We start from the raw sequence: 23854 nt of genomic DNA, 5'->3' as shown, positions 1-23854 counted from the left end.
TTATTTCCACAGTCACGTTTCTTCTGTCAGATTATTCTGTGTTTTCTTTTCATCCTCTATTAATGTACAGCATGTTATTGCAAATAATTTGCAATGCTTTGCTATGTGCCTTTTCAAATGTTATATTCATATTAACTGTGGTATATGTAAAGTTACAGTGTATGAAACAAACAAACAAAAAAACACCATACTGTCATGTAAAGCCCAGTATTTAATCCAATCTTTAGTGTTTTGTTCACAAAAAATAAAGATGAACTTCATCAAAACAAATTCATCTTCAACATTCACCTCACTTATATATTGTTAAAATAGTCAGATGACTTAAAAATCTAATTAAATAATGCATTTTAAAGTGCTCAGTCTTAAGTAGTGTAATAAAAATGTATTATATCGTATTGTTTTGAATGATTTGATTTGTTCAAACCTGGTAGACTGTGACCTTTTAAAAACAACTGCCATTTAAGTTCCTTGATTTCAAAATTAATATTGAAATCAGCCTCACAGATGACCCACTTTTCTTGTTCTACCACAAAGAACATTTTTTTTTAATTTTGAGCATACTTTAGAATATTTCTACAATGTAGGTGTGTAATCTTTTAATTGCATAGACCTAACAGTGTATAGTACAGATGTTTTGAGAGTTGTACAGAAAGCAGAAAGTCTGGGTTTAATTCCCAGACAAGAGTCAGTGTTTTCCTTTCTTGTTCCAGTTGTTAAGAACAGTGTATAAGCAAAGCACTGTTTTTATATAGTTAAACATTGGTTAAAATTGTGTATCAGATTTTTTTCTATAATGAAATAATTTTCACTGTTTCTTACTTATATTGCATAACCAGAATCCGGTCAATATCATATGATCGAAGTACCAAAACTTCGAATCATTAAAGGACAAACTTTAATGACTGAAGTCTCGGAACTTCGAACACACATAAAAACAAAAATTAAAAACAGTAAAAAAAGAAAACAAAAAACGCTCTATGCAGGGGGGCAAGCCCTCCCTGCACCCCCCCCCAACTTAAATATACCAACTCCGAGATCGCACTACAGTGCAGTAAAGGGAATCTTCCCCTTCCGCGCTGTATGGCGATCTCCATTATATGCTTCAAGGCTTTACAACTTCGATCATTAAATTTCTTTCTTTAATGATTCGAAGTTGTAAGACTTCGATCATATGATAGGAGCCCCCAGAAGCATACTCTGTTTATGAATGTTATCATTGTCTGTAAGTGTGAGCCTAAAATAGGTCTGTATCAGTGTTCTTCTCTGGTTAAAACATTTAAATAAATGAATTAATAAATTAAGCACCACTTTTGAGTTTAATTTGCTAGAACAGCAACTGATCAGTAATATGTTTGCTGGTTAGTGCTTTGATGGCACAGTCTCTTGGACCTTTTATAGGTTCATAGGTAAGTTAGGTACTAGGCTAACTGCTCTTGAAGGCCATTTTAAGCCTAACCTGGTTTCCCTTTCAAAAGTGAGTGTGTCTGAGAAGTCAGTGCCTTAACTATTATGCCAACCCCAATCACAAAATGTTGCCCTATTGGGTCATTTCAAGGCTAGCTAATTTCCTTCAGAGGAGAGATTCATACTTTGTGACTGTGAGGTAAGCACATTAACCATTGTGCCAACCCCTAATTTTGTCATGGCTGGAAACTGAACTTTAATTGTTAAGACTATACTGCTTTTTTAAGCTGTAAAGCTACCAAAATTATGTTATGGTATACTAATAAAATGAAATGCCATTTTGTAAAACAGCTCTGAAGTAAGAGTTCTGTATAGAATTTGCAATTAGAATGCAGTCATGAATTATTATTTTTTTCTTTCTTTAGCAGCTCATGTAGAAAGTGTATACATTTCTGTAGTAGTTGTTACTATAGAATACATTTTTGGTAGTTTGGTTAACATGATATTTAACATTTTACAGTGAAAAAGAAAAAGAGCTTGCATAAACATGACACTGGGCAGCCTCCTGAAATCAAACCAGTGCAAAATGGAAGTCAAATGTTTATTAAAGAACTCAGAAGTAGAACCTTCCCAAGGTAAGACATATCCCATTTTTATTTGTTTGATTTTTGTTAGCTGGTGCTGTTCCATGCTTATATGGTTGAGTTCATAGAAATGTGTGAAATCAGAAGTCAGCCTTATAGAATTCTTCTCATATCATCTTCATTGAGGGTTAATGTATCAGTGAGTCTGAGTTGACCTACCTTTTTATGCTTTGTGATTTGAGCAGGTTATTCCAGTAATGGAAGTTTTTCCTGTGAAGACCAACAAAAGACTAGCACCTTTGAAGGTACCGATGTAGATGGTACAGGGCTCCCTTATGTGTGCCAGTCTGTTTTTCTATAAATCTGCGTGATGCTGATCTCTCTGTTCATGACAGACAATTTTTTAGTGTGGTGGCTCGCACCGCTAATTGTATTCACATGTATGTACTTCAGTGAATTCATGTATGATATTCATATATGATAATTTGCCATTAACAGATGTGTCTAACTTATTGTGAAGAGGTATTGACAATTACACGGAATGCAGGAAGTCTGGCTTCAATTCGTAGACAAGCGTTAATGTTCTTCTTTTATGTTTTGTGTTAAATAACTGAAGAACCTTCATCTGGATATCAGAGCAAGTAGGGGGTATGTATTTTCCTCTAGATCTAATAACAAATGCACTTGTGGTAGGCAAATTGAAACTTAGAATTACCACTCCTAGTGCTTGTTCTGTTTAGGACTCAACCATAAATTTGTCTCTTGTGAAATTTGTCTCAGAGTTAACAAAGCTACCAGATTAAGAGGCATAAAAGCTGTAACATCACACTTCACTGAGAAACACTTAAATCCATTGAGGAAAAAAGGCTTTAGAAAAAGAAGGCTTTAAATCAGAGAAGATTTGAAAATTTAGAAAAAGTAGAAATGAATGAGGTAGTGACAGAAAGGGGGAAAAAGATTACAACAAAGAAGAACATTATCAAAGAGTAAGGAACTTGTGAATTCTTATAGTTATGTTTCAGAAAACAAGTATTCAGTTAGTTCCACAAAGAAGGGTACTTCTTTGAGGGCCCCAGAAAAGGATCAAAAAGTGTCACAAAAGTACCTAGAAAGGAACAACTGATACTGGTGCTGTGGACATTTGCCAGAACCTGTGAGTGAGCGACCATGGATAATACTGAAAGTAAGAGGTAGCAGACCTAGATAATATTTTAATGGATAAGCCAGCTACAGCAGCAGGAAAAGATGATTTTAAACAATGTAGAACCATCCATTTGCACTCCTACAGTTACTGCTATTGCATTTGGCAAAATGTTTTTACTGGGGAGTATTTTAATTTTGTTCAAGAAACAGCCAGTCAACAGCATGGAGCTGTAATAGTCTCCTCAATGAACCAGCATGTCTGCATCTAAAACTGAGAAATACAAACCTTCGCAGTAGCAGTAAAGGTCTGTAAATGGAAAAGAAAATGAAAAGGAGGCCCTTAATTTTTCCTCTGATGAAGAAAAGGATTATAACCACCAGGATTTCTAGACTCAGACCATGAGAATGTATCTTTATAACTCATTGAAGCCACCATCTAGATACATGTATGTAAACCATTAATTACATGGAAACATTTTTTCTTGCTGGCTAATGATCCCTTTTCTCCTTATGCAAAAATGATGAGGATGCCGAATGCAAGTGTGTAATGCTTTCTGTGATATCATAAATGCAGATAGTCTCTGCCTAGACATGCAACTGTCAGCATCCAAGAGTGCAGACATGTTACGTAGGGCTCTTAAGGAAAGATGCAGTCTCTATAATAATCTAAAAGCAGACCCATGTACTATTTCTCTGTGTACCTTTTGTCAGTCAAGAAGTTCTGTTCCCCTGGCTATATTAACTTTGGTAAAGACTTAGGGTTATTCTTCAGGTATGTAAATAAGGTGTACATATTGTTTACAGTAGCAAAAAAGATCTCTTAACTAAGCCCATGTAATTTTCTGTCAGGGTTCGATTCTTTATCAACTAAAGTTGCTGAACAATGAAGAAAAAGGAGACAGTAGAAGAGCTTTTTCCCATAGCTGACAGAATTGGGATTCATATCTAATCTGTGCCATTTCTACATTAGTCACGTCAAGAGTTGCAATAAAAAGCTATATTTGGCAGGAATGAAATTTATCTTGAAAATACTGTCCTAGCTGATAGAGACCGTAGTTAGTAGAGACTTGATTTTTGGTCAGCCAGTTGAAGACACTGTGATTGACCTCTAGAACAGCAGAATAGTAATCTTTTAATGAAATATCTCCTGCTTCAACCCTTAAGTTTCAGAGCAGCTTCTCTGTTAATGAATTTTTAAGTCTTTTAATTGGAAGGCTACACCTGTCTAGAAACCTTTTTGCATGAAGCAGTACAATGGGAAACAATCTCTGATAACTTATGATGAGGTAATGTGAAATTTAAACACAAATCATCCAAGTGACTGCTTGCTATCTCATTCTCCATGTCTTTTTGACATTACTACTGGCAGTGTGTTAAGGGCCACTGTGTCAAACAGGGTAGGCCTTTTATTCCAAGCTGATGCTAGTCTCCAAAAAGACTACTTCTAGATTCATCAGACCAGACCACATTTGTACGAAGATGTTTTGGATAATAAACTGAATGCATTACTGGCTTAAGTAGAGGAGGGATCCTACCTTATAAAAGTGAATATGGAAGATGCTTATTTCCACATCTCATTAAGACCATCCTACAAGAAATGCACCAGATTTCAGAAAGTTCATTTTCACTTCTATCATTGCCCCATGAGTATTTATACAGTGTTTCTTTCCAGTTGTTTGTACATCTTAATATTTTGTTATGTGGATGAATATTTACTGATAGACCAGTCACAGAAACTGTTAATACATCACTTCAGTTTAATGGCTTTGATGATACAGTTTTTGGATAAGAGTAAACTACAAGAAAGATGGCCCTCAGACTTTGGAAATGTGAAGGTTTCCTTGGTCAATAAAAACAGCTGGAAATCCAAACAGTGAAGACAGATTTTGCCTGTTGAGCCTTGGGGATATATGTCATCCTGCATCCGTTTTCTGCTTAGGCATGCAAGGTTTCATGTGAAAGTACCACAGAGAACCATCAGTAATGTTTGAAAAGCAGGCAGCAGATTCCCTATAGACTAACACTCAACTTCTGCAGACTGCAAAGAAGGAACTTTGTTGCTGACTATATCCTGCATTCCAGCTTTAAAAGGAAGCACTGTATTCATTCAGTAACACAGCAACTGATGATAGACTGGGCTATATTGTGTATGTGGGTAAAATAAGTAAGCCATTATTTCTTAGACTGAAACAAACAGCTTGATCCTACAGCCTTCTTAGGTTGAAACACGTAGTAACAGTTGGCATATTTTATAGCAAAAGTCACTGAGACAGTAAATCAGTAACAACAGTAAGTGGAAAACAATCAACTAGGTAGGAGCAGGGCTCAGAATGATCATAGAGCTAATTTCGTAAAGCTCCTGCCTATTTTCATCTTTTACCCTTTGCCAAATAATTTATTGACTGACTTTTTCATGTGTAATGTACCTACCGTCATAATTTCTGCTTCTAAACCTATTTGGCAGTTAGCACAAAGGATTAAAGCTCCAAACTGTTAATAAGCAGCTCCCTGTAACCAAGGGTACAATGTTTATAGGTTCATAGGTGTCACTTGTCCTTCTCTAATACATAAGACAAGCAGGCGAGGGATTTCGTTTAGATGCTTTAACGTATAGAAACACATCAGGATGGATAGCAGCATCATAAAGTACGAACGAACTAGTTAACAGACAGACCTTACATACATACATGCTTATATCTCAACAGCGTATTACAAAATGGCCATCACACTTGTATGTGGTCAGTATTTATACACTTCTGCAAGCCCTTGGATAGCTTCTTAAAAGTACATACACACATATTGATCTACATCCTCCCAAAGATTGCCATTTGAAAAAACAATGTTCGAGTTAGACATGCATTACTATATACATTAAAAACAAAACACAATGTTTATGTTCAGGTTGTTTTGTACCTGTCACAGCGTTTAGAGATGCGACCATATCTCGTAACATAAAAGTGCGGACTAAATTTAGCAACAGGGACAGTCTGTAGTGCACAACTCGTATCAGGAACTTATGGATTCGAGGAATTGGAACACCAGACAACTAACTCTGAGATAAAAAGTCTTTCTCACAGGCTAGGTGCTGTGATATAGGCTCGGACACCGGTCTCAAATGCTTCCGATTCTGCCTAAAAACTGCTCCTTGTGATTCCACAAATATTATCTCGGCTCTGGATCAATATTCTTCATGACACCAATCTGATCATAACCATTGGACGTCTGCATCCTTACCACTTCACCCTCTTGTAATGGATTGAGCGGTTTGCTGGTTTTATCATAGTAGAACTTCTGGGTTAAGTGCCTCTTCAACAGATTGACTTTTACTAACCTGTTGTTCTTGACACATGGAACCAACAATTGATTACTTATTGGTAATGTGGTTCTGGTTTGTCTCGATAGAAGTCTCTGAGCAGGTGAACCAAAATGTTTATCACAAGGAACATTTCTGAGATTCAAGAGATTCAACAGAACATAACGATCACCTTGTTATGACTTCTCAAGTAACACTTTTTCATTTTGAACTGCATGTTCTGCTAAACCATTTGATTGCGGGTATTCTGGGCTACTTGTGACATGAGTAAAGTCCCATTCTTCAGCAAATCTTTTGAATTGTTGGCTTGTAAACCGTGTGCCATTGTCAGAAATAACTTTGTGCTGCCTACCATGCACAGCAAAATAACACTTCATCTTAGTAATGGCAGTACTGGATGCCAGGTTAAGAAGTAGGTCAGTCTCGAACCAATTGGAGTAAGAAGCTACTAAAACCAAATAATGTTGACCATTCCACTCGAAGATATCAGTGGCTACTGTCTATCAAGGTAGTTCAGAAATTTGGTTAAGCAAAAGTGGTTCCTTCTGTTGATGTGGCTTAGTACTATTACACACGGAACAAGGTAAAAGTGCTCTCTCAATGTCAGGAAGGCCAAAGTACTAGACATCTCGCCCTTCTTTTGGTTGCATTGACTCTTGGGTGACCATGATGCAAGATAGTAATGTACTCTTGTTGCAAGGACTTTGGAGCAATTACTTTTGGACCTTTCATTATGATACCTTTGTCAGACAAAATCTCATGTCTTTATGGAAAATAAGGTTGTACTTCTGGAGGTAAACTAGATTGCTTAGACGGCCATCCTTGATCGATAAAATGGCTGAGCCTTTGTAAAACTGGATCTGTTGCTGTGTGATCTCAGCTCATCAAGACATGTGGAAGAAAAATTTCTCACTTCCATGACTTCAAAATCAAGGATGTTCTTCGGGATTCACTGTTGCAGTCATCACACTGAGGTTATCTGCCTGCATGTAGCCCTCAGTCGGCCCAAATACCAGAGTCTTGGGATTTCTGCACCGGATGCTGTCACCTCTTCCATGACGTCAGGTTGTCAGGGGTATAAAACATGCAGCCGATGCCATTACATCAGTCTTTCTTGCCGAGAAGGAGCCCAAAGCAGAAGTAGTTTGCAATTGCTGGTCGGCCGCTACCTGAAATTTTTGTATTTCGAGTTTCAGACCCGAAGTCTTCTAAAGCTAAGTACCCCATTGGGGATTCTTTTTTCTTGCTCTAACCGATGTCAGAAAAAATTAACAGTTGTCTTGCCTGTGGAAAGCAAATACCTCACAGAGATTTTCATTCTTACTGCGTCACCTGTTTAAGCCCAGACCACGACATCCCTAGCTGTCGGTTTTGTGCCTTATTTAATGCCCGAACCATTCATCGTCGGGCTATTTTTGTAGCTAAATTCTTTCGCTCTCATTCTCCGTATTTCGAAATGGCTTCGGTAAGCCATCCGACTACCAATCTTCTGAAAAAGTGCAAAGACAGAGACAGACCACTTAGGTCAAAAACTGCCGACGATGCTTCTGTTAAGCTTGTCACCAGTCCGCTGGTACTCAGTGAGGTGCTTTTGCAGCCCCTGATGCCCACTTCTACAGATTCGCAGGCCTCTGCTGAGACCCATTCGGAGTCCGGTATGTCGCTAGATGCTTCTTCGACTATGGAACCTGTGGATGTTTCTACCTTGGATGGGTCCGGAGCCGCTGTGCAGGCACCAGCTTTTGAGGGTGTATTCCGACCTACCGATATTCATATTAAACCAACTTCATTTCCTACTAAACCTAACGAGTTTCTCAGGCCCAGAGTTCGCACTACGCCTAGAAAACTGACGTCCAAAGCGCATGCTCATCCTCCCATGCCACAAAAACAAATGCTTAGAATGGCTGAAGATCTTATTACTCTAATTAGGGGAAGCCAGCCTTCCCCTGCCAAAAGACAAAGAATTGAACTTCCTTCTGATTCTACAGACCAGGAGTCTGATGACTCTGACCATTCTGATTACCAGGACATACCCTTATCTACCTATGAGGATTCAGATGCAGAGGAATCCATTCCCTCTGCCTCCCCTCCAGAGGATTTCTCTTTTGGTGAAACCTTGCATATCTTAAGAGTGCATTTCTGATGGGAATGCCAGGACTATCCTCTGTCCAAAAACAGACTCAGGGAATTTTTAGATTTGCCTCAGCACAGGCCTCTAGCTATACCCCCTGTCCTGGATATTGTAGACAATGTATTCTTGGAGTCCAGTCTTACTCCTGACACCTTACCACCAGCTCCTAGAAAACATGACAGGTACTACAGAGTACCTGATTCTCACAAATTTCTCTTTTAAGAATCCTACTGCGGATCCAGAGACCATTTCCCAGGGACCTAAAGACATTAAGGCTACTACAGCCAAAAATCCTACCCCTTCAGACAGGGATTCTAGAGCTTTAGACAGATGGGGTAGGAAGGTGTATACCTCTGCAACTCTTGCCATCGGGACTTTGAATTGCCAGTTTCACATGTTGAAGTACCAGCAACATGTTATGGAACTAATTAAACAAAAAATGGTGTTACTTCCAGATTGTGCAGAAAATAGATTTACAAGAGTTAATTCATTCTGCAAACCAGGTTAGTAAACATACTTTGCAATGTGGGTTTGATGCCTTAGAAGCATCTTGCAGGGCTGCTGTCACTGGGTCTGTACTGAGAAGCCATGCTTGGCTAAAAGAACAAGTCTTGCCAGACCATGTCAAAGCAAAATTACTAGATGCGCCATTAAATCAGGAGCTTTTGTTTGGCACAAAAGCAGAAGAAGTTCTTAAAAAGATGGAAGAAAAAACTAAATCTATGCAAACAGTCAAAGATTTCTTACAGGTGCAGCCACCTAGATTCAGTAGGCATTGGCCTTCAAAAAACTGGTCCTTTCCAGTCCCTCTCAGGCCTTCTCAGTCCAGACCCAGGGGAAACAGACCACCAAGACTACAGTGTCAGGGTATGCAGAGATCTAAACAATGGAGTGTTTCCACCTCAAAACCAGGGAGTGGTAAGCCACCCCCTTAAGGAAAAAGTTCACAATGACTTTCCAATTATTCTTCACAGCCATGCCCAAGTAGTTACGCCCCTAGGAGGAAAACTCGCCCTTCATGCAAAAAACTGGATGTCCATTTCTCAGGAACGATGGGTTCTAAACATTGTATCCCACGGATACAGATTCTACTTTCACTCACTGCCAACACCAAGCGGGTTGCCAGACCCTCCTCCAAACTAGTGGGCAGAGGCTCAAAAGCAAGTACTTTCCCTTCTCCACATCAGGGCTATTCAACTTGTTCCAATAAAACAAAGATGGCAGGGTTTCTACTCCAGACTGTTCCTGGTGCCCAGAAAAGAGAGCTCTTGGCACCCTATCCTGGATCTATCAATTCTCAACATCTTTCTGGTGGTCCCAAAATTCAAAATGTTTACACTGCAACAGCTTCTTCCTATGCTAGCCAAGGATGCCTGGTTAGTCATCCTAAACTTAAAAGAAGCTTATCTGCACATCCCCATAAGGGAGTCTTTCAGGAAATATCTACGTTTCAGGGCAGGCTCTATGCACTATCAGTTCTCTGCACTTCACTTTGGCTTATCTACTGCGCCCAGAGTATTCACAAAATGCCTGGCTCCAGCCATTGCATACTGCAGGCAGAGAAATATTCAAATCTACCCATACTTGTCAGGTGGACAGTCAGGAATTGCTACTTCAGTACCTGGCATTTGTAAAAAGACTTCTAACTTCACTGGGATACACCATCAACGAAAAGAAATCACAACTGTTGCCCAGCCAACAAATTGTATTCCTGGGAGCAAGCTTGAACACAACTTCCCAGATGGCATTCCTCACTCCAGAAAAGCAGGTCCATCTGACAAACTATTTCAAACTAATGGCCAACAAAACCCAGCTATCTGCAAGGAAAATACTGCAAGCCCTAGGGTTCATGACCTCATGCATTCTGCTAATTCCATATGCAAGACTGCATATGAGGAAACTTCAATGGTACTTAAAAAGTCTTTGGTGTCAACATTCTTAGGACCTGGAAACAATGATTCCTATCATACCTTGTCTAAGGGCAGAGTTCCTTTGGTGGGCAGAAGCATGCAACCACAAGGGACTTCCTTTTACTCATCCCCTCTCCGCCCAAACCCTGACAACAGACGCATCAGACTATGCATGGGGGCTCACATGGCAGGGAAATATATTCAAGGCAAATGGAGCCCAGAACAAATTCCCCTGCATATCAGTCAGAAAGAGATGCTAGCTGTACAGAATCCTCTGACAGTCTTCAAATACCTTATCCTTCCAGGACTGCTCCTGATAAAGACAGACAACATCACAGTTATGTGGTACATAAACAAGCAGGGCGGGACTCATTCTTACCCACTCTGCAGGTTAGCCATGGCTCTGTGGAACACAGCCTTGAGCATCCAAGTGCACCTACAAGCTCATTTCCTGCCAGGCAAGCAAAATTCACTAGCAGACGACTTAAGCAAAAATCTACTGGACCCTCACGAGTGGAAACTGGAACCCAACTCATTCAAACTTCTAACCCAGAGGTGGGGAACTCTGGAGGTGGACCTTTTTGCCTCCCCCCAAAACCACCAACTGAACAAATTTTGCACTGGGAACCCTCACAGCAGAGCCTGGAAGGTGGATGCCCTATCCTTTACATGGGAAAACCTCTCAATTTATGCCTTTCCTCCTCTGCCCCTCCTCTCAAAAGTACTACTCAAGATCAAACAGGACAGGCCAAGGGCAATCCATATTGCACCAGACTGGCCACGCCAGCACTGGTACCCACTCCGCAGTCTGACAACAATGCCACCCTCTCACCTACATCAGACACCTTCCTTGCTGTCTCAGCAGGAGGGACAGATTTTGCATCCACAGCTGCAAGCCCTAAACCTTGCAGCCTGGCTTATCCCATGATATTCACAAAATGCCTAGCTCCAGCTATTGCATATTACAGGCAGAGAAAAATTAAAATTTACCCATATTTGGATGATTGCCTGATTCAGGCGGACAGTCAGGAATTGCTACTCCAGCACCTGACATGTGTAAAGAGACTTCTAACTTCACTGAGGTACACAATCAACGAAAATAAATCACATTTGGTACCCAGCCAACAGATTGTATTCCTGGGAGCAAGCTTGAACACAGCTTCCCAGATGGCATTCCTCACTCCAGAAAAACAATTTTATTTGACAAACTACTTCAATCTACTGGCCACCAAAAACCCAGCTATCTGCAAGAAAAATACTGTAAGCCCTAGGGTTCATGGCTTCTTGCAGTCTACTAATTCCATATGCAAGACTGCATATGAGGAAACTTTAGTGGTACTTAAAAAGTCTCTGGTGTCAACATTCTCAGGACCTGGAAACAATTATTCCTATCATTCCTTGCTTAAGGGCAGTTCCTTTTGGTGGGCAGAGGCCTGCTACCACAACAAAGGACTCCCTTTCACTCAATCCCCTGCCGCCCATACCCTAACAACAGACGCATCAGACTATGCATGGGGGGCTCACATGGCAGGACAATGCATTCAAGGCAAATGGAGCCCAAAGCAAATGCACTTGCATGTCAATGAAAAAGAAATGTTAGCTGTACGGAATGCTCTGACAGCTTTCAAATGCCTTATTTTTCCAGGGCAACTATTGATAAAGACAGACAACACCACAGTTATGTTGTACATAAACAAGCAAGGGGGGACTCATTCCTACCTACTCTGCAGGTTAGCCATGGCTCTGTGGAACACAGCCTTGAGCAATCAAGTGCACCTGCAAGCTCATTTCCTGCCAGGTAAACTAAATTCACTGGCAAACTACTTAACAATCAAGTGCACCTGCAAGCTCATTTCCTGCCAGGTAAACTAAATTCACTGGCAAACTACTTAAGCAGAAACCTAATGGACCCACACGAGTGGAAACTGGAACCCAAATCATTCAAGCTTCTGATCCACAGGTAGTGGACCTCTTTGCTTCCCCTCAGAACTATCAATTGAGCAAATATTGCACCAGAACTCCCCACAGCCAAGCATGGAAAGTGGATGCCCTGTCTTTTACATTGGAAAACCTCTCAATATATGCCTTTCCCCCTCTGCCCCTCCTCTTGAAGGTTCTACTAAAGATCAAACAGGACAAGCCGAGGACAATCTTGATTGCACCAGACTGGCCACGCCAGCACTGGTACCCACTTTTGCGCAGTCTGACAGTACTGCCACCATGTCACCTACCTCAGACCCCCTCCCTACTGTCCTAGCAGGAGGGCCAGATTTTGCATCCTCAGCTACAAACCCTGAACCTAGTAGCCTGGTTCATCCTCTGAACTCATCACCAGCAACCCTCAGTAAACAGGTGCTGGATGTCATCCTTGAGGCAAGAAGGCCTAGTACTAGAAAATCCTATTTAGAAAAGTGGAAAAGATACTGTTCTTGGAGCCAGTCTCAAGGAATGGACACAGCTGTGCCCAGCTTACGTCATATACTAGATTACTTAACAGAAATGCTCCACAAAGGCCTATCCTTCTCTTCAGTTAAGATTCATGCCTCTGCCATCCCGGCTTATTATAATACTGAGCCACCCGTCTTCTCTCATCCTCTGGTCAAGCAGTTCCTGAGAGGAGACAAATTGAAGACCCCCTACCCCCCCCCCCCGGAGAGCTCCCACTCCAGCCTGGGATCTTAACTTTGTATTGGAAAAACTCATGCTTCCACCCTTTGAACCTGCTGCCTCAGCAGAGTTAAAAATTCCTCTCCTGGAAAACAGCTTTACTTCTAGCCATCACTTCAGCAAGAAGAGTGTCTGAATTGCAGGCCCTTATGGCCGTGGAACCCTTCATTATCTTCCATGCGAACAGGGTATCCCTCAGGACTATCCCATCATTTATGCCCAAGGTGGTGTCTAGTGTGGCTTTAAACCAATCCATTAATTTACCAACCTTTTTCCCTAATCCTCAGAATAAATGGGAAAGGATCCTGAACTCCCTGGACGTGCACAAGGCAGCTTAGGTTCTATCTGGACAGGACTAAACCTTTCAGAAAATCTGACCAGCTGCTAGTCAGCTTTGCTACAGGGACAGAGGGCAAGGCCATTTCAAAACCAACCATTTCTAAATGGTTAGCACACTGCATCCATTTCTGCTACAAACACCATGGGAAACCTACCCCACAGGGGATCAGAACACATTCCACTAGGGCTACATCAACCTCTACAGCATTTCTCAGGGGAGTCCCTACCAGGGTCATCCTGAAAGCTGCAACCTGGAGCTCGTACACACCTTCACCGAGCATTACCACTTACATATCTTTTCTAAATCCAGAGATGGATTTGCCACAGCAGTCTTACAGGGCCTGCTTGCCAGCCCTAATGCTTCTTCTTGACTGCCTCCACCCACCCTCAGCTTTGGGAATCAACCCAAATGTGATGACTGCAACAGTGAAACACAAAGAACATAGTACAGTTGTGTACACTTACCATAAATGTAGATGTTCGAGTGTATTCACTGTTGCAGTTCTGGTTACCCACCCTCTAGCCCCCTGACTTTTCTATACTTCTACTTATTCCTTTTTGTTTGGCCATATCTTATAACATTGGTATTTACTTTCTACTGGGGGTGTTCCACACCATGTAATTGCTTCGTATTGTGGGGTCTCCTGACATCTGGGGAAAGAAGAACTGATGTAATGGCGTCGGCTGCTTGTTTTATACCCCTGACGACCTGACGTCAACGAAGAAGCGAGAGCATCCGACGCAGAAATCCCAAGACTCTGGTATTCATGTTGACTGAGAGCTACCTGCAGGCAGATAATTCAAATGTGATGACTGCAACAGTGAATACACTCGAACATCTACGTTTATGGTAAGTGTACACAACTGTACTATCCTCTTGTAGAATGACTGCACCTAGACCAAATTTCGAAGCATCGCAGGAAAGTGTAACTGGTTTGTGAACATCATAATATCTGAGAGTTGGTGGACTAGCAATTCTCTGTTACAGGACAGGACATCCAAATGCTCTTTTGTGTTGTTCTAACCAAGACCAGAATATATCTTTATGTGTCAGCTCTCTAAGCGGTGCTGAAAGTTGGCTTAAGTCCGGAATTAACTTGCCTTGGCCATGCCAAGAAAATGTTGCAGGGCTTGAACATTGTCTGATGCTGGCATCTTGAGAATGGCTATTTGTTTTGAAGGGTCTGGTCATAGGCCTGTACTAGTAAATAAATGACCAATATAAGTGACTTCTTGTAGCCTGAACTTGCATTTGAGTGGATTAAGCCTAAGATTCACTTGACGTGCCCTTTCCCGAACTTTTCTGGGGTTTCTGTCATGCTCTGCTTCATCACGACCTCTACTAGTATGCCATATACTATAATAGCACAAGGATGCCCAGAAAAAAATTGCTCCATTGTTCGTTGAAACTTCAGTACTTACAGTATTTATCCCAAATAGCATTCTGAAAAATCTATACCTGCCAAATGGAGCACTGAACATAGTGAGCAATGAGGATTTTTTGTCAAGCTGAATTTGCCAAAATGAACTCTTTGCATCTAAGACAGAAAAAATAGTGGCATTTGGCATCAAGGGTGTGACTTCTTCGACTGTGTGATTTGGATGATGAGGTCTTTTTAGTGCTTTGTTCAAAACTCGTGGATTAAAACATATTCTGATGTCATCTGAGCTTTTCTTTTGAGCGACCACCATGGAAGATACCCATTCAGTTGGAGTTGCAACTGGACAAATCACACCTTGTCGCACCATTTTATCTAAATCAGCTTTGACTCTGTCCTGCATGGCTATTGGAACTTTATGTGCTGGCCTGATAACTGGACTGACCTCTGGTTCTAACTTCATGGAGTACACAACTGGAAGCTTGCCTAGTTTTTTCTTTGGACAGATCAGCATAGGTAGAAAAAATGTATTGGACAAAATTAGAGTAGTGGTCTTTTACACTAACATGATGAACTTCCTTATTAAATGAGAGCAGTCCCATTTTCAAACTATGACCCCTAATAATGACTGGACGTGCCTCTTGACCACATAGAATAACAAGTCGTAGCTTCTTCCAGCAGAGTAACATGAAAGCACTACTGAGCCTTCAGTTTGAATTTCTTCACCTCCATAAGTAACAAGCTTCACACACCTTGCCAAATCAAGCTTTTCACCTTTACACACTCTAGCAAATGTTTCTGCTGACATAACATTGCACCTGGAACCTGTATCAGCTTTGAGCTCTATGGGTTTGCCATTTATCCCAACAGTACAAAATACTTCATTCTTCAGCCCTAAATCTACTGCTTTGACCATTTCATGAAATACTGATACACCATCAACATAAAGAGTAGTCTGCAACTCTATGTCATGGCTTTCTAATTGATCATCTCATTTCTTAAAATGCTCCCTTTTAATAGAAGAATGTGGGCCTTTTGATTTACAAAATCTTTTAAAGTGATTCTATTTATTACATTTGTGGCATTGCTGACCAAAAGCTAAATACTTTTCCCTTTTAGATTCATGGCTTCCACCACAGTTACGACAGGTGGCAATGAAACTAGGTTGAGGCCCATACTTTGAGGTTGCTGGCTCACTCTTATGCTTCAGTGAGACTGTGTGAACTCTGGAATTTGCTAAAAAGCTCTGGAGTTTACCAGTGAGTGATGCAGGGGCTACAGTGACTGCCATGTGCTTGGACCTGTTTCTTTTAACCACATAAAGCATACTGTCAACATGAGCTCTGTCACTGTGCCTTCTAGAGCTGTTCTTGTTTGTAAGCATACTTGTGTGCTTTTCTGTAAGCTTGTATATTTGAATAATCGCAATGGCCTTATTTAAAGTTAAATCACTGTCACAAAGAAAAATCTTTCTCACAGCATCATCTTTTATACCACGCACAAGTCTGTCCTTTATCAACTCATCCCTTAAATCACCAAAGCTGCACATTTTAGCCTTATTTCTCAGGTCAGTTGTATATGCTGCAAAAGTTTCACCAGGCTTTTGATCTTTTGTGTAAAATAAGTGCTTTCCATTGTAATATTTGTCTGGGGGTTAGACATTTCTCTAAATTTACGTTTTAAGCACTCAGGGTCCTCCCTTGACTCAGCCGGTACAACAATTTGACGATTTTCCCCCCTCTCCTGTATAGATAGCAGATGCACACACAAATGAACATTCCTTTTTCTGTGGCTTCTGACCCAGCTAAATTAAGTAGAATAAATGCCTTTGTACGGTCATCTTTATCAGAAAATGCATCCTGTATGAAAATGTTGTACTCTTGCTCAAACACTCTCCAGTTCTCAGCAATGTTACTGTCAAACACAAGTGCACTGGGTTTTCGAAGTCAGTTTGCCAAGCACACAAAGTATACACATAAACACACTGAAAATATGTCTCTTGTATTTATGTACAGACAGTTCTATGCGCTTGTAATAACATTCAAATGCACAGTAAACTCTTCGAAATACTGTACTTTACGAAATATGCTCTAACATGGATGTACTCTGTGAAATATGCCATGTAATGGTTGTACTTCTGCAAAATAACTTTACTGTAACACTCCACAAACATGCAAACACTTCACACACTTCTGATAACTCAGATATCTTTGCTTAATAAGAACAATACATGCTTTGCGAAAATGTGGTCATTTCCCCTTATTTTATTAGCCTGTAGGAGACAGAATACAGGGATAGAACCTTGAGGCGGTCTACATAGGACATATTGCTTACACTCTGTATTCATTTAGTGAGGAAGCTCTGTGGTTGTTTCAGTTGTTGGATATACCTGGTTAGGTATGTACCAAAGAGGGCATTGTATTCAATGATATGTCTGCTGAATGCCCAATACAGTGGGACAATGACTTCCTTGGACCTTGATGCCATATCTTTGTTTATAAGTTGTACAACATAGAATGATTTCCTCACTACTGTAGACACGTGATGGTCAAAGGCTAAATTACTGTCTGTTTGTGTCCACAAGTCCCTGACTACTGGGTCAGCTGTTAGGAGTGTGTTGTCAGTATGATAGCTACTGGGGGGGGATGACTTCCCGAAGGATACTATTATGCATTTCTTGGCATTTAGTTTTAGTTCATGGCTCTGGGACCAGTTGTTTGTCTGTGTCAGCCCTTTCTGGAGAACATTTGTATCAGTGGATGATTCAGTGATAGCTCCTAATTTGCAATCATCTGCAAATTTAGTCAGCCAGAGGCCATTGACATTGGCAGTGACTTCAGAGAAGTAAATGCCAAAAAGGAGCAGTCCCAGGATCGATCCCTGAGGGACTCTGCTTGTGACTGGCCTTTTTGTAGAGGTGGACTCCCCAGTTCTAACTTCCTATTCACTAGGTTACATAAATGTTTTATCTAACCTCTTAAGCTTGTCAACAATGCCCAAGTGGGTCAAAAGTGACATGTAATGTTTGCAGCTACAGTTGTGTTGGCATGGTCTGTAAGGTATAATGTTTGCATGCAAGATTGTGCCATTACAGTGTATTTTAATTTATATAAATGTAAGGTTGCCTATGTCATACATGAAAATTGAATAAAGATGTTTTTTGTTTAAAAAAACAATGCCAGATGATGCAGTGTTCTTGGCCTTAGAGAGAGCATTAAGGCACTGTTCCCTAGTGATAGCAGGGAGAGTTATATTTGATGGTATTTCCTGAGGGAAGGTTGATGGAAAGAGAGGGGTAAAGTTGGATCTGAATTTGTCGGCCAGTATGTTTGTTATATTTTCTTCCTCAGTATAGGTGGCTTTATTTACATTTTTATGATCTCTATACACATAGTTGGGTATTGGCTTTGAGTTTGTGGACATAGCTAAAGAATGTGTGGTGGTTTTCCGAGGCCTAGAAGGCCAAATTTACCACAAATTTGGCTTTGGTAGGATTTATTTGTCCTCTGAGTTGTTTGTTTAGCTTGGTAAGAGTGCTGGGTGCTGCATCTCCTAATTTTTGCCATAATGTTCTTCCTTCTGTTTTACAGCCTACTGATGCTGTGATTTCACCATGGAGGCTTGTTTTTTGAGTTAGTTCTGTACTTACTGGTGGATACAGCTGCCTCTATGCAGCTATTAACATGCTTGTATAGGGTTTCCCCTGAACAGTTCTGTGTAGGCAGCAGTGTTCTTAGGGTATATGGGAGCTTGAAATGATGCCTGGTTTTCACTTAATAGTAGGAAGTTAGCCTTAGTGTAGTTCTTGAATAGTCCAGGGTTAGCTGGAGTTCCAGGTTTTATTGTTACTTCAAAGGATACCATTTTGTGACCTGACCTTACCAGGAAAGACATACTAGGGAGTGTGCAACACCCTCCCATATTAGTGAGGGTCAGATCCAGTATGGTTGCACCCCTTTTTGGTGTTTGGCAGTCTGATCCAGGGAGTTTGTATTTACAAAATCCATGAATCTCTGCCTGTACATTTAGTCGTGTTTATGATTCCCATTTAATAGTGGGGTATTTAAAGTTACCCATGAATATGGTATTAGGTTGGATGGTGAGTGTTTCCAATAAGTTTAAATACACAGTATGGATTTCCTGGGTCATAGAGGGGGATCTGTATCTTACAAGGAAGTGATATTGGATTTTTCCCGTGGTGATTTTAACATGGAGAAGCTCAAGTGCATTGTTCTGTTTGGCCAGCCTTGAGGTGTATTTATTTTTGATGTAAATTGAGACATCTCCACCTTTAGCTCCTGTCTGTGTAGTAGCTGGTCTAAATGTGTGGAAAGCATCATAATCTTGCACTGTCAGTGTGCTCTGAATTTGAATCCTTCCTCCTCATTTTTTGCTTGCTGTGTGACTCTGAACAGGTCACTTGGCTAGACAGTGCTTCCCCATTTGCCACTGAAAAGGGATGCTAGATTCCAGTGGGCTTACCCAGTTAACAAATGTATAAATGTGTATATATATATATATATATATATATATATATATATATATATATATATATATATATATATATATATATATATATATATATATATATATGTACATACAACTTTGTTGGCAAAACCTGGAATTCTCTACCAAACCATTTAACCCTGCAATCCTCCATAAGTCTCTTCAAAAAAAAAAAAAAAAAAAAAAGCATCAAACAGTATTTCAAAGTGAACTATAGGAAAAAAATTGCTGCGCCATTTTCGGGAATTTGCTATTTCCTCCACTGTAGTGCGATCCTGCAGTTGGTATATTTAAGTAGGGGGATGTGTGGGGCGAAGGCCCCCACTTCATTGTGTCTGTCAGTTTGTTTTGTTTTTTGTTGGCCCCTGGGGAAAAATCACTTTTGTGGCCATTCGACATTTAGGTATTTCGGTGTACATGTGCCGACGTAAGGGCGTTCGATGAACAGCCCTGTCAACATGGTAATATAGACCCGGCTCAACCACACACAGTTCTGCTTATAGCATCATCAGATTCCTTTTTCTAATGATTTATGTATTTATGAGGCTTTTGTTTCCACAGAAAAGCATGATGTGAGGTTGGTTTTATTCGGGCTATTGATAGTATGTAGCAGGGGAGATATAACAATATGTGATAGATTATTATTTTCTCACTTCAAAACTGGATTTCCCCTTTAGAAATATTTCCAGAACTCAGAGCAAGGTATGGCATACCTTTGTTGTCTCTACAGAAGTTTGTAAAGATGCCATATATTTTGTATTATCTTTAAAAATGATTATCCATTTTTACTCCCAGAAAGTTAAACATAACTGTTCATTTGCAAATCGGGATAATACTGGATGTATGCTTTTTGTCAGTTCTATTCTGTTTGCTCATTCCTTCTAGTACAGCTCTTTTGAGTGTGTACCTTTAACTCCCAGTGGGTGTGGCTTCAGCCTTTAAAAAATGAAGTTATCACCTTATAATTCTAACAAATGCTCATTGACAGAGGTCAAATATCAATACATTTGTGTTTACCATCATGTATGCTTCAAGATAAAGTATTCTGATACCTTTATTGTAGCATAGTTTTAGAATTATTAATGCAAATATGAACAAGCAATATATGACGCCTAGAGACCCAGTAGGAGGTAACTGCAGAAACACCAGGAGGCTGTAATATTAATGGAAAATTTACCGTTTAGAATGTCTAGCCATAATCCAAGAAGAAGAAAAAATGTTCAGTTATGCAATACTACTTTGCCCATTCTCTGGATATCCTTTATGATGTGCTTAATATCACCAGGTAGAAGACTCAGCAGTGCAGCTTCTAAGTTTTATTCATTGTGGTGCATTTAGTAGGCCATCTTTTAACAGATGGTTTATATCAGTTGTTACTGAGTGTAACTGAAAGTAGGTCTAGTTAAAATAATTTTATTAACATCTCCATTGTCTGTTTTTCTTTTTCCGTATGAAAGATAAAATTGGAATTCTGGAAGGCGGTTGACAACAGATGTTTATCATATTGATAAGTGCTGCAGTAGCCTTAGCTATACAGGTTATATCTTCCAAGGATATAACAACAAGCTAGTTTCCAAAGCTTCAGGGCACCTTTCATGTGCCCAAACTGCTCAAGCTGTGATGATTAAAAGAAGATTTGGGTGTGAAGCCAAATTTTCAGAGTTTTACTGACTTCAAAGAGTATGCTCCTCTGAGGCTTTCGAGGATCAGTAGTTGGCTTGTGCTTTGCTTCGTTGGGCAGATAAGTTCCCTTTGTGGGAATACTTCCATTTTCTTAATTTTGTTGGAGTTTTCATGGACTGTATCGAGAGTGCAACATACTTTTAAATAGAGTACTGTTTTTTATCTGTTCGTTTAAAAGTGGTGTAAACTAACAGTAACCATTTTTACTGTGGGTAAATTGTGTTTTATTTTACTTTGGTGGGGTTGACATAGAGTTTTAAAGTGCTTTTTACTGTGTTCTTTTGTCAAAAAAGTACTTTTGTGGACTGGTAATGTTTATCAGCAATTGCTGCTTGTCTTCCCTGGGGAAAGAGGCAGCAGGTTTGTCTTGACCATGGGACAGACTACTGATCCTAGAGTCGGTCCCACAGCCACAAAAGAAACTAAATTAAGCAAACAGTCTTTGCCTCAGAGCAGTGTAGCAGTTTGCCTCAGCCACAGGTGGGGTAACTCTGCTGTGGCCATTAGTTGTACCTCAGACCATTCATCTTTTACCCTGGATAGCTCTGCTGTAGCACCTACAGCCAGTATGACCTGGGGTTAACCAGTTCTCTGTGGCTGTTGAGATGCCCTCAATGGGCAAGGGTGAGCCAGTCAGGACCGTCCTGTGAGAGGGAATAAGGATGTTTCCCTGTTGTGTCAGAATGCAGTGCCCATCCCTGAGGAAGCTGCTGTTGCAGCCATTAATAACGTTGTTGGGCACATTTTTCCTGTCAAAAAGAAACAGAAAACCAGTCATGTATCTACTCCTTTTCATTTTTCTTTCAATAGGAGTTGTGTGCTGGGTCTGGCTCAGGGTTTAATTCAGGCTATTGATCCTTCTTGTAAAGGAGTTTCTGGTTAAGAAAGAGATTCCTCTCTTCCTGAAGATAGGTAAGATTCTGAATCTGGACAGGAATATGCAGGGACATTTTTTTCGTCAGATTTCTGTTTCAGAATAAGACAAGAGTTCATCTTTTTGTGAGACTGTTGCTAGAATGAGCCAGTGTTTTCAGTGGGAGAACAGTAAGAGTTCTCAGTCCATGGGAAAAGACTGAATCTTACAGGATTTTCCAGAACTTACACCTATTCCTTCTGTTCTGTCAGTTTTAAAGGACATGTTTGTTACTGCAATTTTCCTCAGTCAGCCAGCTGCCCCTAAAAAGGTAGATTGGAAGTATAAAGTTCCTCGGTCGTTTAAATTTTCAAACACAGTTCCCAAACCTGATTCAGCAGGTATAGCTTTAGTTGATCCAGCTGCTGCTAAGCACTTAGTTAATTCCAGTCGTATTATTTCTGATTAATGATGGGAAAATTATTGATAGATAAGGGGGAAAGAGGGTATAGTTCTAAAACTTAAATTTTCAGAATTTTGAATTATCAGGCTCATATGTTAAAGTTTGTTCTGACAAATTGTGAAAGTATGACAAATGTTTTATCTGTAGTTTTTGCAAGGAAAATTTTGCTTTAAATAACTTAGTTTCTTCTATTGCATAGGTCACTACTCAATTGTTTACAGTGTGTGTATGACACTGTTGATACTTCTTCCAGGGCTATGGCCACTGATACTGTTTTGAGGAGGTTTGCATGGTTGTATTCTCAGAACCTCCCAGATTATGTTAAACGTGAGATTTTAAATTCTCCCTTGGATAGAGGTTTAGTATTTTGCCCCTCTGCTGCAGAGTTGATCAAAAAGTTTGATGAAAGGGGCAGGCTGATCCAGGGAATCTCTAAGACTGAGCTTTTTATCCAGTTTTGGTGATAAACAGTCTCAACAAAATTCACACAAACAAATGTTTAAGAAGAAATGGCAAGGGGGTTCCAAAAAGAACATCCCAAATTCAAGGACAGTCCAAAAAGTCTGAATTACTATTCAAGAGAACTCATGAACCCCTCATACCATGGCCACCTTTTTTTTTGAAAGTCTAAATCTCTGTTATTCTGTGTGGCAAAAGATAGTAAGTAAGACCAATGGGTTCTGAAAATTATTCATCAAGGATACAGATGGCAGTGGGAGGAAATTCTTCCTTTCCGGAGGGGGGGGGGGTCATTCCTTACCCTCCTTCCAGATCAGACTCTTTTGGTTACACCAGTTCTTCAACACATGTTGTCCCATGGAGTGATAGGATTAGTTCCTTCTTCCCAGATAGGGAATAGTTTTTATTCAAGGATATTCCTAGTGCAAAAGAAAGAACATTTCTGGAGACCAGTTCTCAATTTTTCTTCCTAAATCCATTTGGGAAAATGCTCAAATTCAAAATTATGTTACTTCACAACATGTTACCTCTTCTTCCTCTTTCAGGTTTTCTGGCACCACTAGACTTGAAAGATGCTTAACATCACATCTATATTCATCCAAATTCAGACATTTTTTTCTTAAGGTTTTGTCTGTCTGGATCACATTATCAGTTCTCTGCCTTAACCTTTGGAATATCCACTGCACCAAGAGTGTTCCCAAAGTGTCTAGCTCCTGTTATAGCGGATTGCAGGCTACAGGGTATCCACATTCTTCCACAGGAAAGAATAGATATGCCTCAAGCTTGTTCAGGTCTGCCTTGAAGCGGATCCATGTTTCGGATCCATAAAAGAGACTTGGCCAAATCAGTGCCCAGAAAAGGCAAAGTTTGGTGGTGATAGAGATGTTTGTCCTCTTCCACAGACACCACTTGAGTGATGCAGATGCTGCAGTGGCTTGTCCAGTCCTGCTGTGGACTTCAGCTGTTGATGCCACCTTCTTCTCCTGGACCAGCAAACCCAGATACTTGAATTCTTCCTTT

At 40.3% G+C, this 23854-nt stretch overlaps 1 protein-coding gene across 5 annotated transcripts in view; it reads left to right on the top strand.

The window, feature by feature from the left end:
* The window catches only part of PHF2 (PHD finger protein 2), a 3400138-nt gene that overhangs the window by 875849 nt on the left and 2500435 nt on the right, over window positions 1-23854 (top strand). For all 5 annotated transcript variants that reach the window (XM_044078128.1, XM_044078127.1, XM_044078125.1 and 2 more), the window contains exon 4: window positions 1925-2039. In XM_044078128.1, coding sequence (XP_043934063.1) covers window positions 1925-2039 — 115 coding nt within the window. The remainder of the gene's footprint in view (window positions 1-1924; window positions 2040-23854) is intronic.

Source organism: Protopterus annectens, chromosome 7.part0 (genome assembly GCF_019279795.1).
Source record: "Protopterus annectens isolate FY-2018-M chromosome 7.part0, PAN1.0, whole genome shotgun sequence".
Lineage (NCBI taxonomy): Eukaryota > Metazoa > Chordata > Ceratodontiformes > Protopteridae > Protopterus > Protopterus annectens.
This window is presented reverse-complemented; position numbering and strand designations above follow the sequence as displayed.